The sequence below is a fragment of the Pavona decussata genome, unplaced genomic scaffold (assembly GCF_977016875.1).
Source record: "Pavona decussata unplaced genomic scaffold, jaPavDecu1.1 SCAFFOLD_4, whole genome shotgun sequence".
Classification (NCBI taxonomy): domain Eukaryota; kingdom Metazoa; phylum Cnidaria; class Anthozoa; order Scleractinia; family Agariciidae; genus Pavona; species Pavona decussata.
This window is the reverse complement of record NW_028145428.1, coordinates 1,549,674-1,568,919: the sequence shown is the minus strand read 5'-3', so window position 1 is coordinate 1,568,919 and position 19,246 is coordinate 1,549,674. Positions and strand designations below refer to the sequence as shown.

General features: G+C 38.1%; 1 protein-coding gene across 1 annotated transcript; it reads right to left on the bottom strand.

Moving 5' to 3' along the window:
• Nucleotides 1-2,111: 2,111 nt before the first annotated feature.
• On the bottom strand, nucleotides 2,112-18,479 carry LOC146489706 (DBH-like monooxygenase protein 1). The gene is made up of 14 exons (XM_085104477.1): nucleotides 18,189-18,479; nucleotides 14,790-14,936; nucleotides 13,392-13,562; nucleotides 12,803-12,886; nucleotides 12,239-12,424; nucleotides 11,564-11,666; nucleotides 10,681-10,847; nucleotides 9,945-10,017; nucleotides 8,011-8,096; nucleotides 7,172-7,210; nucleotides 6,582-6,641; nucleotides 4,893-5,017; nucleotides 3,148-3,286; nucleotides 2,112-2,386 (listed from the first exon to the last, which is right to left on the bottom strand). The coding sequence occupies exons 1-14, from the start codon at nucleotides 18,477-18,479 to the stop codon at nucleotides 2,228-2,230; spliced, it is 1,830 nt and encodes a 609-aa protein (XP_084960603.1). The 3' UTR covers nucleotides 2,112-2,227.
• Between the last annotated feature and the right edge of the window lie 767 nt (nucleotides 18,480-19,246).

Here is a 19,246-nt window from a genome sequence, read left to right as displayed (position 1 = left end):
TGAATTGTCATTAATTGGTTCATGCTGGCTTAACATGTTATGATGCCTGATCCCAGGCAGGCCCGTAGCAAGGCTAAAACAACTGGAGGGGCCGAGCAAAAAATGGTTAAACAAACTACTCTCCCCCCCCCCCCCCCCCCCGGCCGGTCACTCAAAAAACAGACCAATTAGGCAGTTTAAAATACAACGAGAACATCAAAAAAGCAGTAGATTTAGTAAGCAAAACAATAACTTTGCACCTGCATCACACTTTTTGGTACAGTCCTTTGCCGTTTCTTTTACGCAGACTACCACATGAAATTTCCTAATTTCACGCTTGAAGGAGGACATAAATAAACGACGACAGATTTTTCTTTCACATTTTAAATTTGGAATCGGGCAGTAAGAATCCGACTGCAGGATAATCTGTTTTAGCCTGTGAACAGGCTCCCATTTCTCTGGCTCTTGAGAGGACATATTTGTGTGGCTTTTAGCAACGCGTGAACACTAAATTGTTATAAACTAAGGGCATTTATATTGCTATCAATGAGCGGATGTCAGTTTATTTCAACAGCTTTCACGGCTTGAAATTGGTTATTTTCGATCCATTTTGGTTCTTATTTCCGATTCACAAGGTACCGTAGGAGTGCCTTTGTTGTTGTTGTATATAAAAACAAACTGTTAGCGAAGGAACCTGACAGGTACTGTAGTAAACAGTTATTGATTGATCAGGGCACATTTTTTTTGTTTTAATTATATATTTTTTAGCACATTGTTTTTTAACTTCCAAAAATTCTGGGGGGGCTCAAGCCCCCCCTGCCCCTCCCCTTGCTACGGGCCTGCCAGGGTACATCAGTCATATTTTTTGGCAATTTTAAGATTTTAAAATGAACGTATGATAAAGCAACGGCTTTGAGAGGAGACTGTGCAATAATACAAAACGTCGTTCCTTTTTGCAATTAACTGAAAAATCAGCAAGCTTCAAGCATAGTACTTTGACTTCTCTGATACAAACATGAGTAAAGTTACCTCTAATATAATCTGTTCCCATTTTTGTTCACCAATTTCTCAGCATTTTTCTGACTGTAACAATTCAGGTGTCCTAATTTGCATACGTCATACAGACCAAAATGAAAAGGTTTGCATACCACAAGTCTGCCAAAGTTTAAGGATTTCTTTCTTTTTTTTTTTTACCTAAGTAGTTAGGAGATAGACCACCCTCATCTTTTTTGGCGAAAGAACCCAACCTGGTTCCCAGAGCATTTCCCTTGTAAATTGGGCCCCTCCCAATTTACAACCTGGGAACGAGGTTTTGAGCACCCATGACTTGATTTACTTCAGAAGAAAAATACTTGTAAGAAAGAGAGTAAATGTGAGATTCGATAGCCACAATTAGGTCATCGAAGCCCATGATCTAAGCTTCAAAGTAGTAAAGTTTCGTAATACGATGAGCGATTGGAAATTTGAAAGTAACACATTCCAACTGACACGTTTCTCAAAATGGCCTACTGTCCGGGAGGGATTTCCCTTACCTATTTCCGACCAGAACCTTCATATGGTACACTATTCCATACCATACAAGTTATAGAAGAAGCTAAATTGGTCGAAAGACCGAGATGAAAGTGGGCAACATGTAAGTAAGAGGTGTGTAGGCTTTCCAACCACAATTTTCTTGTGAAAACCATACTTAAACCCTTTGGGGCCACACAAACGGTACGCCCCCCCCCCCCCCCCCCCCCCCCCGTACCAGTCCATTAACCACGATTCTACTGCCGGTCTTGAACATGGCCCATGGCTTAGTTCATCCCGGCTCGTTATATCAGACTCTGAACATTAGCAAATGAGGGCGTGAGAAAATTTGACCGGTGAAATACCATTTTGTGTTCTTCTAACTTTTATCTGCCTTAAATCAAAATCGGAGAACTCAAGAAAAATAGCCCCTGAAAAAGTTTCTAAAAGTATCAATTTAATGCATCGCATACTGATCTTAATCAATGTTACATTAAAAAGCGATCGTACAAAACTTCTACTACACTACCTTTCATGAAACAAAAATCACGACCGAAGAGTTCGGTTACAAAACTGAGGAAAACATACCACCCAGGATGTTGAGGTAGAATGCTATTGGTTAATGACCACTGTACAAAGCGTCTACTATGCTACCTTTTACAGATGCGAAAAAAAATCACTATCGAAAAGTCTAGAAAGGTAAAAGTCTGTTGCAAGTGTGGTTAAATGTGCCGCAGTTCTAACAGATCACCGTGGCAACGGCAACTGCCAGAAACATGCCCAGCATAAGGCTGTGGCTGATGTGATAAGCACTGTTCGGTACAGTAGTAGTGCACTGAGATTCGGACACGTATTCAATTGTGAATCTTGGCTTCATTCGCATTTCACCATGTACACCCTGTGGGCAAAGCAAAATAACGTAACTTAGAAACATCCTTAATGTGGAAACAAAAGTAGTGTTTGAATTATCGAACGCAATTTTACGTCACATCTTATCAGTTTCATGCACAGCGACAAATTTCCTCTGGCCAGCAAAATGAAGCTATACTCTTCTTGAATATTTACAATACAATATTCATCGTTCTTTCTTGGTTCAACTCCAGTTTACAACATATTTAATCTTTATATATATTAAAGAGGACGTATCACGCAAATTTGCTGTTATTTCAAAACCCAAAAATGTTCGTCTGTCAGCAGAAACAAGGAAATAATTGTCAAGTTTGTTATAAATTATGACCCCAGTACGATAAAACTGTCGATTAGTGTCTCTGGCCAGAAACAGAAAAGGTCGTTACAGATTGAAACTTGAAAAATATTAGGCTAATGTTTTTTCAAGTCTTTTGCATTTTTGTTTCCAAAATGCGCTAGAACAGATCACGAGTTGTTCCTTTTAAGAATTGAGTTGATTTCTTTCCTCTCGTCATTCTAGAATTATTTGGCAGCTTATTGAAGGTCTTATTTCATCGTTTTTAACAAAAGATATCAAAAACCCCATGATACTTCCCCTTTAAGTGTACTAATGAATATTGCTAAAACTCGGTGTCAAGCAAAGTCAAAACCAGGGAAATTCCCTTATTTTTTAAGTCATTTCTCACAGCAATATTCAGCAGCTCCTCGATGGCCCAGTTGTTTTTAAAATTATTAACCAGCCAAACACACCTGAATCTCTTTATTAGCAACCCCTGAGCATTTCACTTTAATTTCAGAACTGTTTCCAACGTCGTAAGCCGCCCGTAGATCTTGTGTCATCTGATTGGTCCACACATCTGGAGGGAAAGGAAGTCGGTGGGTTCCGTTCCTAACGTAGAAATAGCAATAAAAACTTAAGATCAAGCTGATACAGCATGTTCGAGTTTTAATCAAGTTCATATACGACAGACAATTATTTTTCATAAGACAAGATAAGAAACCTTTATTTCAATAGAGTAACTCCTTCCGTTTTTGTACAAGATAAAAACTGCTACCAGCAGAGGCCCCTATATAATAAACTAAATTGAGTGGAAATAATAATGATAATTAAGTACAAATAAAAATAGCTATAAAATGTCACATAAAGTCTAAATATAAAGTCTAAATCTAAATATGGTTAAAAATTCTGATTAAACTAGAAATACGTGACTCGCAAAACCTCGCGAAGCTGGGGCTGGGTGGAAAGCTCTTTTTACTCGTATTATAGCATCAAATGAGGAGCATAGTAACTATTTTGATGAGCATGGTCTTTTCGAGATTCCACAGGCTAGTTTAATTTGCGGTTGAAAATCTATTTCTGACGAGACGAAATGTACAACGTGCGTGAAGCGCTGTCGTGTTCGATGAATTTATTTCCCACGGAAAATTATTTAACGGCGGTCACAAAACGTGTAATCTCTTCAATGCAATCTTTCACCAAAAAGATTTCTGGAAGAAAGGCGAAGGATTCTGGAGAGATAGTTCTGTATCCAGTGAATATTGATGAACATTACAGTTGAAATTGGATCCGGCACGCAAACTTTCCCGATGTATGCAAATTTTGTTCCAGACGACGCCAGACAGTCTGACGTCATTCATACTTTGTTTTTCACTGTTGCTAGGCAACAGTGCGGACACCTTCAACGAAATATATAAATATATTTTTCGCTCGAATTCACGCGGCTTGGCTCCGCTCGGGACGGCTCGGCTCGACAAATTTATTAACCTCGCTACGCTCGGGCCTTCGGCCCTCGCTTCGCGAGGAAAAATACACAGCCATGATAAAAAAGGCTTTTTCCGTACATTCTAATTTTACAGACGGAGTCTAAGTTTATCACTGCTCCTTGTCCCTCTGGGCATACGTTGATTCAGATAAAAGTACTTTATACTCGAGTCAATATTTTTTTTAACCTTTTGTGCTCCTTTACGGCAAGGGTTAAATTTGAATTTGGTAATGACGCTCAATGTTTTGAGTCTGGGTACAAATAAACTAAATAGACCCGAATAAGCCGCTCCGATTTTAAGCGTTGCAAATTTTTAGCCAAAGTGGTAATCAGCAAAGTATTAAAGCAACATGAAGTTTACTCGAAACATTTGCGTTCTAGAATAGAGTTTATTTCAGAAGCATTTTCATGTAAAAAATGTAAATGTAATTGTTGTTGTTGTTGTTGCCGTCGTCGTCTAAGAAAAGAGTAGTAGTTACGTTTAATTCAAATTTTTGTTAGCGCCTCACCGAAGAAAAACACCGCTTACTCCAAAAAGCGCCGCATAAACGTCGCGGTAATTTTCGGATGGTTACGAAAGTTTCTTTTCTGCTTTTGGGGGTGTTATATAACAGAAGACGTTTTTTTCTGAGAAGTGTCAGACTTGAGTGCCATGACCTTGCACTCATTAATCCCTCGACTCATCAATCCCTCTTGAAACTAGTACTTTATGTAACATACAACAAAGCATACCAGAAATGCTTTAAGTAGAAAGCTTTTGCAGCATTGGTATCTACACTGGCACATTTCGTGAAGTTAACTCTGGGATAGTACATCAAGAAAGCGAGGCACATCTCGTCCTTTGTTTCCAGACCACCCTGAAACAATCAAATAAACAATTTTGAGATACATAATAGTATGTGTATAGAAGAAGAGAAAGAGGTCTTGGAAACATCGTGGTTTAATCTATTTGCCCTGGTTTTGCTTTACTACGCTGTGTGTTGGTTAGTAAACCAATCAGTGACTGAAGCAAAACCACTGAAACCAAATCGTATATATTGGGATTGGTTCATTTCGCTGTTTGTGTTTGTTCTAATTGGTTAGAATGTTTACTTTAAGGAAAAATACTATAATAATATTATAAAAACTTTAGCCCTTTAATTTACTGTCAGCCCTTGTTCGCAAATGGCCCTTAACTTTTAAAACCAACAGCGATTTTAATTCAGCATTGAAACTTAAGCTAAGTCAATTTTCAATTTTCATTGCTCGTTGCAAGAGTCAAGTTCGAGTCACGAGTCAAGTTCGATTCAGGTTCCGTTTCTTCTGCTTTCGTTTTCCTTTTGCTTCGTTTTGTCTTTATCAAAGGCTGTGATTGTGATTCTTGCTTTCATAATGATGTGCCCACTGATGTCCTTATTCATTCTCGCCATCTATAATTTCCCTGAAAGGGTTTGTCCAATGTTGTTGGTGACTAAAGCTTCAGCCACTATGCCCTGTGGAACCCTTGTGTAGGGAAAATTAAAAATTCCAATGGCCGTCTACATTTGCCTGCCCACGAAGGGTAAAGATTCCATTCTATGTTATACTGGGTATCCCGAGGACGCTACAAAATGGCGCTTGAGTCAAGCAGGTAATATTTCATCACCGTCCGTTTTCTCAGTCGTAGAAACGGGATCTCTGCTTCAGGTGTATGCGGCTACAGGTCTTAATCTTCCTAAGAAATTTATAAACACTAACGGATGTGGTTTATCTTTCCACAGCAGCAGCGAGTCACAGCGGTAATGGCTCTAGCGATCAATAACGAAAAATGTTGCAAACCCAAAAGTTAATTTTTTCCGTTTACCACTAGCACATCATTATATAAAAGATAAAAACAACCAGAAGACATAAGAAGAAGGAAAACATGAGAAAAATAATAGTTGGACCCTGACTTGAACTTGGCTCGTGACTCGAACTTGACTCGGGCTCGGGTTTGACTCGTGCTACGAGTAAACTCTGCCTCCGAAAAATTGACAGATAAGGTGGAAAAGTTAACTGGAGATGACAATGGGGAAATTTAAACGTATGAACAGCCAAGTTTATCTATGTGTGCCTAGCGTTTTTTAAAGAATCTTGTTGGAAACTCAAACAAGAAAATAGATAAAGAATAAATAACGAAATTAAAGAGTAATACCGCGCCTTTTTGAAGTGACTTCCTGCAGAACATTGAAAAAGGAAATCGTTGATAACGTTTAATGAATTAAATACGTAACTAGATTGGTATCAGCCCCTATCTCTTCCCTCAGGTGCTTTAGTCTAGAAGAGAGGTAAGCAGATACCTCCCATGCACGGGAAAGGAAGAGCGTTTTCCTTGTCGCCTCCATTCCGCCTCCCCAACCAGTTTTGCTTCGATTTTGATAAGCTATCCCTTTAAACTCTTCAATATTCTCGTTGTGAACTTACAGAGGTTACTCGCTTCCTGTCTGCGGTGTCATAAGTGCACGTTATCATGAATTCATCTCCCTGAATGAGATAGATTTACAACGTTAACTGTTCACATTTAAATCACTCATAGTCCATGACATAGTTTTTTTTTTTCTAAAAGGCGAGTTTGCTTACCTTTAATACGATAAATAACTACAGTAGGTATAGCTATAACAAATTTTCAACGAGAATGAGTTGAACATGAGATGATAGATAACCAACCAATAAGGTGCATCCCACATACAACAAGCGAAAGTGGAATAATTGTTTTATGAAAAAAATCAAGACCTATTGCTAAATCGTACTGTGTTTTGTTCTGTAAGAAGACCAGAAGTCAATTTCAATGGCCACTATTTTTCTAAGTTGCATTAGCCAATGGTCCAGCTTTTAATAATACAAGTCATCATATAATGATATGATGCGTTTATTGACACTTAAGGTAGGAAAAGGAGATTGCGAATCTATTGAAAATAGCCTTTATTCGGGTTTTATCAAGCTAAAATGATGTACAGTAGCTTTTTGACGTTTTTTTCTTTATGTATAGTTTTGGTGAAATGTTTTCAACTCACCGGTAGAACATCTACCTCTTCTTTCAGCATTTGATATTCCTACATTAAAAAGCAGCAAAATTTATTAGTTCTCTTGAAATCTACCCGAAAGTTAATAGCGCTTGATTCATATGTCCTGGCAAAGTAGTGTAGGTTGAGTTAAACCCTTCATGCAAATCACAAGAGGCGCTAGCGAGGCGGAACCTCATTCAAATGAACAAGTAATAATATAATCAGGTTATTGACACGACATCCCCTCATTGGAATACTCAATATTAGATTTCAAGGTCCATCAGTGTGGAATTCCATTGATGAAGATATTAAATCATTTTCTTTGTCTTTATTTAAAAAGAAAATGTAACAGCACTTTATCAAAGATTACTAGACATCTGTACTTCAATTTTATAATTCTAAGATAAATAATACTGTTTTGCAATGTAAGAATTATAGTCATCTTAAAATACTGGTACTTTACTTAACTCTGTTTATCTTTATTTTTGTGTGTATCTATGTGTGTTTGTTCTTATGTCCCTGACCTTAGCATTTAAATATCTTTTCGTATAGCTGGCTGCCTGGCATTCTTAACTTTTAGGTTATTTTGGGCAGCCAGCACCCCTATCATCTGTTGTATGCATACATGTATATATATATTTTTTTTCTATTGTACTAATTATGGGGTGAAATAAATTATTGCTGTTGTTTTGTTGTTGATATACAAATGTATTTTCTAACAACCTTTTTTATATGCTTGTCAGGGATCATTGTACAAGGCACTTCTTAGGATTTTCAGGCAAGCACAGCTAACTTGTTTTGGAATGCATTATAATAATACAAAGAAATAAACCTGACAGGATACGTACTTGAAAGTTGAAGTCGTAGTTGTTGTCGTAAACAATTTCCTTGAGTTCTCGTCCATTCCGAATATGCTGGACTCTAACCGCTCTACCTGCGTAATACATAAGGCAAATTAGCCGGCAAACATCATAGCTTGAAAGATGTAAACGTGATAATAGCCTATTTTACAGTTGCTTTCTTAGTGACCTGGCCTAGGCTATGAATTGAAGCGAGGCTGAATTTGACTATCTTTTGATACAAATCTCAGTAGTTTTCAAACGGAGATCAAGTGTAAACTAGTTACCATGGAAATGACATGAGTTTCATATAAAAAGCATCGATATGTAAGGGTGTCAGTAAAACGCGGGGTCGGGGTCGGGGTCGGGGTCGGGGTCGGGGTCGGGGTCTCTTTTTTTTAATTTTTTTATTTAATTTTTTTTTTATTTTCAACATCACAGGTCATTTGTGGGTCAAATAATGATTAAAGCCAATATAAGAAAGTTAAGTCTCTAAAGCTTACTAGCTTTGGTGACAACACTCGATGCAGTTCCGTATTCTGGCGGACATTGGTTCCGTGAATTGACTACTTTTTATTCTTCTAAGAAACGAAATGAGGCAAAAAATACAAGGTACGAGACAATATATTTCCTTGAACTAACAAATTCTTGAACTAGAATGTGCATGAACTTACTATGAACACCCCCGCCGCCTTCCATGATCGTGCTCGTTTGTTACAGTCAATCCATGTCACGCATGACTATTATTTCCGAGAATGAAATAAACATGCGTTCGAATTCCTTTGTAAAGCTTGGCATTTGAATGGAATGTAGAACATTTCTCTGGAAATCTTTCCGAAAAAGACAATTCATGAATTTTTCAGCAGCGATGTTTTATGAAAATTATTTGACATCGGATTTCCACTGTTATTTCAAGCCTGTTTGCCTACTCGTCAAAATGGCGTCGAAAACCGTGATAAAGCCTATTTACATGTCAGTTTTGATGTCGGCAATGAGATTTCAGAGTTCTCGTAGAAATTTCCCTAGTTTATTGACGGTATAAAACTATGAATTTTTCTTTATATTACAACACAAGTATTTCAAGAATAAAAATTGTCTCTAAAGTATTTTGAATCTTTTTTTTGTCAGTCAATGCGTCTTTTTCGGAAAGATTTCCAGAGAAATGTTCTACATTCTATTCAAATGCCGAGCCTTACAAAGGAATTCGAACGCATGTTTATTTCATTCTCGGAGATAAACGAGCACGATCATGGAAGGCGACGGGGGTGTTCATAGTAAGTTCATGCACATTCTAGTTCACTAATTTGTTAGTTCAAGGAAATATATTGTCTCGTACCTTGTATTTTTTGCCTCATTTCGTTTCTTGGAAGAATAAAAGGTAGTCAATTCACGGAACCAATGTCCTTCAGAATACGGAACTGCATCGAGTGTTGTCATCGATGACCTATCCTAAGCTAGTAAGCTTTAGAGACTTAACTTTTTTTATATTGGCTTTAATCCTTATTTGACCTACAAATCACCTGTGATATTGAAAAAAAAAAGAAAAAAAAAACAACAACAACAACAAAAAAAAATAAGGAAAAAAATAAAGAAAAAAAAAAAGAAAAAAAAATGACCCCGACCCCGACCCCGACCCCGACCCCGACCCCGCGTTTTACTGACAGCCGATATGTAAAAAGCATCGAGGTTTGTATCAAAAGAAAGTCAACTCTGAGCCCTAGGCCAGAACACTGTGCAAAAAACTTTAAAATGGGCTACTTATTGGTCTTACTTGTACATGATGCAGGAAATATGTTAAGAGCTAATAAATTAGGTTAGATGACATTTAGAGTGTCAACCACCCCGTTCCTTTAATAATCAGTAAATTAAAAAAAAAACACGCCACCCACAAAACTACCTTAAACAAAGTAAAATGTTAGTACATATTTAATGTATTTTAATACCTGCGAGATGGGTATGAGGTAAAGCTGCAAAAAGTTTGATTTTATGTCCTTCAAGCGGGGAATTTTCCATCGCCTATGAAATAAGAAGTGCAGCTTTAGCTCATACTAAACTGGGATATTCAAAGAACGAAGAAAAGATTGAAAGAGGAATAGGTAAAACTATTGTACTCGGACAGGACCAACCGCCAAGCAACAAAGAGATGGCGGTCTCCGTTTGTTGTATAACCACTCCTTTATCAAAAGTCAAAACTTGGAAAAAAAAAGATTTAAACTTCTCTCTTCTTGTCTAACTAGCCATGCAAGCTTCTTGCTTTCTCAAATTTTTAAGCTAATAAACATTCATAGGCGTCTGGTTCATCAGATGGGTGGTGCTTTGAGTATCCCGGCTCTACACCAAACTAGCTAGGTCCTCACCGAGTGCACAGATTACATCGCGATGCACATCCCTAAAGTATTCCAGTTGTGTGTTAGTTCACCTCTACTTCCTATTTTATCTGTTGCTTACACGATGTGCTATCACTCGTTGCCACAGGCACCTCTCATCCAAGAATGAGAGCATTTCTAATGAAATTTCCCTTTTCGTGCTACTATAATTCATTTGACAAAAACGCGAACCTTCTTTGAAATCTGACTAGCTTTACAATTTTTATAACCAGGATTTAAACACTGCCCGATAGCCGCATATATCTTTAGATATCGTTTGTTTCTTCTGTGTTTTTTTTTTTTAATCACTAACCTTGTTTGTGCAGGCTGCCGCACAGTAGCCTATGGTGTTCCACTGTTTTTGTTGTGGTGGAATCATCATTTGGTACTCCACTCCCCATCCAGCATACAAGACTCCTGAATCGTACGTACGAGTCTGATTGGTGTACCATAAACGAAGGCCTGAGCTGTCCACAAAGTCTGTGCAATTAATTTTTGCCTGATATTATTCGGTAATCAAGACGAGGAAAGAATAATACCACGGTAATACATGTAGTATCAGGTGTACAGGGAAGTACGAGTATATAGAACACTGTCTGTCAGTACTTACTTATCAACTTAACACGTATTTCATCCTCTTATTCAATTATTTTTTGATTCGTTCATTCATTCGTTCGTTCGTACGCTGATTCATTCCTTCCTTCTATTACTTCATGTATTCATTTATTTCTTCATTCTTTCATTCATTCATACATACACTCATCCACCAATCATTTATTGTTTTCTATATATATAGATGTATTCTATTCATTCAGATAAAAAGTATAACAAAACACTTTGTTTTATAGCCGGGTTCTGCGTGTAATTTTCCTGAATGCTCATCAGGTCTATTCATGCTGTCGAGCTGCTTCGTTAAAACGGCCCGGACATGGGACAACACACATCACATTTCTACATATAAATTCACGAAGGCACTGGAAAAACAGCGATTAACAAAGTTAGCGATTCTTCTCAAACCAGAGTGGTACAAGCGCCAGGAATGACAAGTAACGAGCTACCCGTGTTAAGCGATCGTCCGTAAACAGGTAAAACGGGCTTGGGGGAAAGGTTAAACCCACCACATAGACGTTTTTTGAACGGGGCGTCCCAAGTCATAACTACTGAATGATACGTCATTTGAATTAGTTACTCGTTACCAGTTCTGCGTCCAGGATTGTCATAATGTGTCTCCATGAGAATATATCTTGGTGTATCATTTGTACCAATTTTCATTCCCACGTGTTCCGGGAAGTAAAAACTCTGTGTAACAAACAGCGGAATAAAAGAGTTAAATGCCTTCATTTTCTGTTCTGTTCTCTGCAGATACACGTAATTCTAAAATAAATGAGATATCCCGACGATTGCTTGGACGTACAGTTGTTGTTGTTGCTGTTGCTGTTGTTGTTGTTGTTGTTGTTGTTGTTGTTGTTGTTGTTGTCGACGTTATCGTCGTTGTTTCCCTTCTTTTTTTCGGTAGATTTCTCTATCTTAAGGGTTCCTCATCGTTTTACATTAGCTAATTTGATAATTGTTGATAGGATTGGTTCTGGATTGAGTTAAGTGACACTAAAAGTCAAAATGTTAAAATAACTCAACATTCTTATTCACTGAAATAACTAACTAAAACTGTAATTGACATCCTCATTATCCTGGACTGTAAATCAGTTATTGAATTTAGCCATTCTCGGTGTGTACGAAAGTTATTTTCTTTTTCTTTCTCTTTTGATTTATTTTCGTGTATAATTAAAAATGCCAACTCTTCAATATTAGCTCATGAAAACTTTGCACGAAATAACAGTGAAATATATCTAAGTTACTAAGGATGTGATTACCCCTCCTCCAATTGCCCAGGCTGCCACTGTTGATTCCCCAGCGCATTTCATGACTGCCGTTGGAGTTGTTTCTTTGTAGCAATATCCTGAATGGTTCAAATACATTGTGGGAAAGTCAACGGCGCATTCGTACAGCACAATATGGTGCACTAGTGCCTCGTGTCCTTTCTGAACGATGGGTTCCACCTACAATTAAATGTGGAGGTTAAATAAGTTAGGGGATGATAAAGACAGTAAACTGAAAACTCGGGTGATCACCACTTAGCCGGATAACAACGTTTAAACAAGTTCTGTTATTTCAAATGCAAACGCAGAAAAAAGAGTGGCAAAGGATCCTTCAGGGTCCTGTGAAATGTGAAATGTGTTTTTCTGTGTCCCTTTACTTGGACTGTTTAGACTGAAGTTTTACATGTATTATTATTCCACTGTTATGTCATTTCACCAAATAAGGTCAAGAGAACGCGTACGCGCAAAAGACATATATCTTATTCGATTGTCTTATCTTATTCGATGTTCAAAGCAACTCGGAAATGGCCTATTATGCATGAAGATGGAGCTGATTACCTTAACCACATGATGCCCTTTCTCCATTCTTGGCATTTCAAACACTGTACACCAATAAACGGTCTCGCTCCCTGGAACCTTGGTCTGGTGGATGAAAAAAGTTAGTACGGCGCCTTTACTGTTTTCACCAGCATAAAAGGGCGCAGGTGAGCTTCGGCGGTTGCTGAGTGATTCAAAGAAATAGGACTGGTGCACGTGTGAGAACTAGTAGGAACACATTTTATACTTAATATATAATAAAACGACAGGAAACTTGCGGTGATTTCAATGTCATTTGTGTTGTTCGCCATTCGGGTTCGATATTTGCTGCTAAGCTGCATCACGTTTCGAACTTGCTCGCGAAACCATTGTAATATCACGCGCACATCACAAATCAATCGTGCCTAAGTTGGACTGACACCGCCACTAGTTTACTATGAGTTGCGATTTTCATCGCGAGTCGTCCCAGCCCAGACAAAAGTTGCATGAAAAAGAAGAGAAAAATTGCGCAGAAAAAACAATGCATGTGCAAACGGTCTGATCCTGAAAGAGATTATTTGACAGAGCAAAATGAACTGAAAAAAAAAACATTTCTTGATAGCGGTCCTACCTTGTTGTTTAGAATGTCAAGGTACTTCAAGTTCGGAGGTAGTTTTGGCTTGCTGCCCATAGTGTTCAGCAACATGAGACTCCGGGTTCCTTTGTATGTGTGCTTAAGAAAACCGTTGGGTGAAGAAGGGTCTGCGTCATTGTAAGCAAAAATGACCTTTGTTGTTCCTTCCTGAAAAAAGGCAGATTATCAGATTGTAGCGGGACTTTGCATGGATTGTCAGCCTTTTGAGCAGGTTTGTAAATTCAGCTGAAATGTTTGCGATTTCAAATCTATTCTGCAAAATGAATTTTGAATTCTTCGAGCTTTGAACTTGGAAACTATTGTAATATAGTATGTTTAGTAACCAGGAAAAATGAGGCCCACTGGCGTACAGAACACCGGTGGTAATTATCGGTCCTGTGTCACTGGGGGTGCCTTTTGGTACATCTCAATTCAATTCAACACTGACTTAATCCGTTATTTGTTAGATTACTTCAATTAACAACCTACAATCACGTTTCTGAAACTGACATTTTGTTCATTATAATTAACAATTAGATTATGAGCTCGAGATTTCTATCGCGTGATAGTTGATGAGGGCGAAGCCCGAATCAGCTATCACGCATAGAAATCGAGAGCGAATAATCTAATTGTTTTAGTATAAATCTACCAGTCGTTCAAAACTAAACAAGTAAATTATCTATTTCCTCATCGCAGACACTTCGAAAACGTGAAGAAGCGGCCGCCATTTTGTTGAAAACCGCTACTCACTATCTATCACAGAATAGATAGCGAGTAGCGTAGCCAATCAGAGAACGGCATTCGTGATAGAACACTAGTAGATTTATACTAACAACAGTTAGAAGGGAACTTCACCATGATTTTCGCAACTGTCGAGAAACGGTTAGGGTTAACTGAATTGAGGTCTAAGAACTTTTTAAATGACCCGGGGTACTCCCCAATATAACCTATATAGGTATGTGCGGCCCTAAGGGGTATGGTTTTTGAGCTGTTTTGGTCTGAAATAGGGTATAGATTTTAACTATTTTGCTTTGAAAGTCTGAAAACGTGTATGGGTTTTACAGAAACTCGTATGAATTCTAGAAACCAGGTCTGAAAATGGGTATAGATTTGAGAGAGATAGGGAACACAAAGACTGAACGCGAGAAAATCCTTGTGAAGACAGGGAGCGACTGGAGAAAACTTGCACTTACCCTAAGATGCTTTAAGCAACCGTGACCAGGTCTGAAATAGGGTCACGATTTGGACAACAGAGCTGCACACCCTCGTCAAAAATTCCGCGGAGTACCCCCCCCCCCCCCCCACCCAAGGAGCAATTGATTACTAGACTAACTCTCAGATGGCTTGATAGACACAGTTGCTTGGGCACTATGAAAAACATAGTTTATAAAGTACCTCGATTTTAATGTCTTTTCCATCACAAGTTTCAAATTTGCGTTTAAATTTCATGGTTGTGTTTCCGCCTGCTTCTGTCAGCGAGATGAGTTCATAATCCTGAGACTGATCTTCTTCCGGCACACTGTAACCCGAGGCATAGCGGTCCTTGTGAAGACAAACAAATGTATTGGAAGAATCCAACGTTTTAAATCGATTGATTGAATGAGTGAATGACTAATAAACTAACACTTAGGCTGACTGGATGGCTGACTAACTGACTAGGTGATTAGATCTTCCTGATACCTAACTGACTGACTGACTGGCTAGCTGGTTTGCGACTGACTGACTGACTGACTGACTGACTGACTGACTGACTCAAATGATGGATCAGGGAATTAACTCTGCTGTGTATGTTGTGGTGCTAAGTGAAGTAACCCATGACTGAATCTGCCTGATATCTGACTGACTGACTGACTGACTGACTGACTGACTGACTGACTGACTAATGGATAATGGGGTAAGTGGTGCTAAGTCGGTGGGGAGTGAAAACGAATGTTTGGTTTTATTAACAGTGTTAATAAGGTAATTTGGCAACGGTAAAGAGATTTGACTGACTGACTGCTGACTAACTGCCTCACCGAAGGCTGAATGACTAACGGAATGACTGGCCGATAGATTGAACGCCTGACCGACTGACCGTCGCTGTATTGACTGACTAACTGATCTGACTTCATGAATAAATGTCTGACTGACACTGGCTTAAACTGGTTGCCGTTTGAGAGACTGATTGTCTGAATGCCAGGCCTTCGACTTAACTAGCTAGATGGCTGACTAACTACGGATTGCAAGCTGACAATGAAGCTTTATCAGTTGTAAATAATGTACTCATTATTTTTCTTTTCTTTCTAGTTTGTCCTTTCCTCGCCTCGATTAGGCTTTTTTTATTTTCGCGTGTGGATGGAAGTCTTGTATTAAGGTTTTGAAATGTTTTAAACTGATACATAAATGTTTTTGTTGAGGTTGTTGTTGTTGTTGTTGTTGTTGTTGTTGTTGTTGTTGTTGTTGTTGATGATGATGTTAATAATCAAATACACCCGATCTTAACCTGCCTTTTAATAAAGCGGATGCATGTCCCATCAGTATCAACAATGTTTCAACCTTAAGGACGTTGGCCTACTAACCAAGAAGTATTTTTGTGTGGTTTATTATTATGCGGGGAAAGCAGATCTTATCAAGGGCTTTTGGAATCCAAAATGAAAATTGGGGGTAACCAGACATGTTTTAGAGATAATGAACCAAAATTTATTATAAAAAAGCAGTAAAATACAAAGCAATGTATGGCTTTTTTTCTAAATTGAAGCTGCATTATCTCTGAAAAATGCATGGTTATCCCCAAGTTTCTTTTTGGCCTTACTAGGAACACTTGCTAAGTTCTGCTTTAAATCTCCGCATAGCTTTAAACCACACAAAAATATCCCTGTATTAGTAGGCACCGTCCATAGGAAACCCTGGTATCTTGAGATGCGCAGAACGTATGCGCAGTAACAAAAGTAGGCACCGTCCTTAATTGAAAATTTATGACTGAGAGCTTCAGTTCGGAAGGTTGTCAGAAAACGAACACTTTTTTGTTTGTTTTGTCTTGTTTTTTGTTATTATTACTATCATTTTTTATTGATTCATCAATAAATGACTTACATCAGTATGTACACACGTGCACACGCACACATTAACATATAATGCTAACAATACTATTAACGAATACAATTGCACTGTACATTCATTACGTAGGTACAGCACTACTTCAAGTGCTGTTGGTACGTGCTCACAATAAAACTTGTTTCATCGCTAACAACAATTTTGATACATTTGCATTCTTTATATATGATTAAGTAATAAGAAATCTTTTCTTCACCAAATTCCAAAGAGCTAATGTTTTAAAAAGTCCATCTAAGGCAATATGACTTTTTTACACTAATCAATAGCGTTCCGCCAAAAATCTTTGGTAAATGAACATGTGATGAACAAATGAAATGCTCAAGGGATTCCGCGGTGCTCTACACCGCAAATGTGATTTTGTGAATAAGTGAGTTTGTTGTTGGGTATCTCAATAAATATCTGTTTAAACATCTATACAGGAATTTGATTTTGATCGATTTACTATCAGAATGCTCGGCGAAAATTTGAAAAAGCCTCCAAATGGTTTTAAATAATCATAGCTAATTGAAGGCAATGGTTATGAGACCTGACAAACTTCTTTGTTGCATGTTTTTGTTTGCCTTTGGCCATGACCCTGCACAAACAACAATAGAATTTGAAATGTGTTGAGGCAACTGACCAATCGAAATGTTTATGTTAAGATATTCAACTGTGGCGTGAACGTTAAAACAAAGGATTGTGCAGGGTCGCGGCCCTTCCAACATAAACTTCAGCACCATTGTTTTCATGGCAAGGTTTCATAACCAGTCCCTCAAGTAACTATGAAATAATGTAGGAGAATTGTTAACCAACTGCTTTGTTGAGAGTCGACAAATTTTTGGCAAGACATGATTCGCTGTGTTTTAATGGCTGGTTCAAACTGCGGTGCTCTCAGTGGGGCCTCCGTTTTCCACGTCCCTTATAAGGGACGATCGTTTGACTTTGTCCTGTCCTTTCAAAATAGTCTTTATTAAATAGGATTTTATTTGCTTCTTTGATTATGTCCTTGTGCATACAGACTCAGCCAGCTCTGTACATAAAGATCGGAACAGCCGCGAATGTTTTAACGATTTGAATTTGTCCTAAAATCGTTAGATTCCTCTAGTTCCAAAGATGCAGCTTCTCGTTAATAGATTTCAAAGTTTCTTTAAAATTTAGCTTCTTCCAAGCGACTTGATTGTACATAAAGTAAACACCTGGATTTTAATCTATCGTTTATGGATTAAGTTTTGATTATTCAATAATAGTACTTCTATCTTTCCGTAATCAATTCAGGCCAGACCATAAAGTAAAACATTCAATGGTGTCATATAGAATATTGAACGAGGTACAGTCTCTTAGAAAAGATGCTTTAAAAATCGTCTGCAAAAATCTCTAATTTTATCTCTTCATTAGCTAGTACCCACCCATTCCCTTAATGTCTTCATTAAGGCGAACGTTAAAAGTTAAAATTTTCAAACGAAAGCGAACACGTCAAAACAAAACTTTCAAACTACAAAGTTAGATGGAGCCGCAGACGAGAATTGCACTCCTTAAAACGCGCCTGATTTGGTGTCGTTGAAAGATTTTGGAATCCCTATCTGTTCATAGCTACGAAATAAAGGGAAAGCACACGACATTATTTCCCTAGGCCAGTAAACGCGCATAAAATTACTTGCGCACCAAAAAACATAAGCCGCACCCTGACCAAACACTGAACCACCATCACGTCAATTGACTTACCTTAAAATACTGCTTTCCTTCATCTGTAACACCTCCGATGACTATATCTGCTCCTATCATTTGTCCACGGCCTGTTGAGATCCCAAAACCAACCCATCCGGTCGTCTGGGCCTCCACTGCGAAGGACACCGACTTAGCATTCCAGTCGACACTCCAATAAAGCTTGACCTTCTCTGCTGCGTCCAAAGCGGCAGAGTTTGTGTATTCGACTAAGAGATTACCTCCGATTGCAAATGCCACTTGACAGCATTTCAGAGTAGCGAATAAAAAAACAGCAACATGCAGCTTCATGTTGATGGAGTTTGTACAATGTTTATCACACGGCATTAACTTTCGTTCTTTTAGAACTGCATCTGTTAATAAGCTGTTACATAACCTAGCTAATTAGCTACGAAATAATCAAATCCGAAGCAAACAAAAGAAAAAATAATTATGTTCCATCATAAAGGAGTTATAACAAAAGAATTTTTTTTCGTTTTGTAAACAACCACCCTTTTGAGGGATTAATGAATTTTTTTTTAGCTGGCCGGGATTTTGCTGAGACCTTGCCATTTCTTTAGCATAATACCGACGAAATCTGAACGGCTGCAACATTTTTTGGCCTTCGGATAACAGATATCAACGACAACAGCCAAATACCGTGGCAAAACAAAACGACGTCACCAACAGCCTTTCCTTTCCAGGAAGTTTTACTCGCCGAATTTACGCCGTTCGATTTTGTGCGTTCGCCGCAAGTCTTATGACTTTGTTTTTAGTTTTGCTTGGCAACCATCAAAATTATTGCAAACACAAGTTTGTTCTCTAGAAGAAATATCTGCATACTTTGTGGGATTTTTTTTATTTATTTTCTGATTTATTTCTTTTCTTTTTCTTTTTTTTTTCTTTTATTTATTTTGATGGGCCAATGTTATTTTAAAAGATGTTCGTGAAAGCTATTAATCGACTGACTCATTAATGCTATCACCGCAACAGCATTCAAACTAATAATGTATTACGTAACTGAGAGGTTAATAGAAATAGAAGCTTACCTGATTGAAGCGATTGGTGCATGCTGACGT

Bases quoted from the DNA above. Each gene is read 5' to 3' on its own strand.
- LOC146489706 (XM_085104477.1), bottom strand. From the start codon at position 18,479: ATGAAGCTGCATGTTGCTGTTTTTTTATTCGCTACTCTGAAATGCTGT. The intron at 14,937-18,188 runs GTAAGTCAATTG...TGTCTTCACAAG, and splicing joins AAGGAAAGCAGTATTTTAAG to GACCGCTATGCCTCGGGTTA. The intron at 10,848-11,563 runs GTAACGAGTAAC...TTAATTGCACAG, and splicing joins CAATCCTGGACGCAGAACTG to ACTTTGTGGACAGCTCAGGC.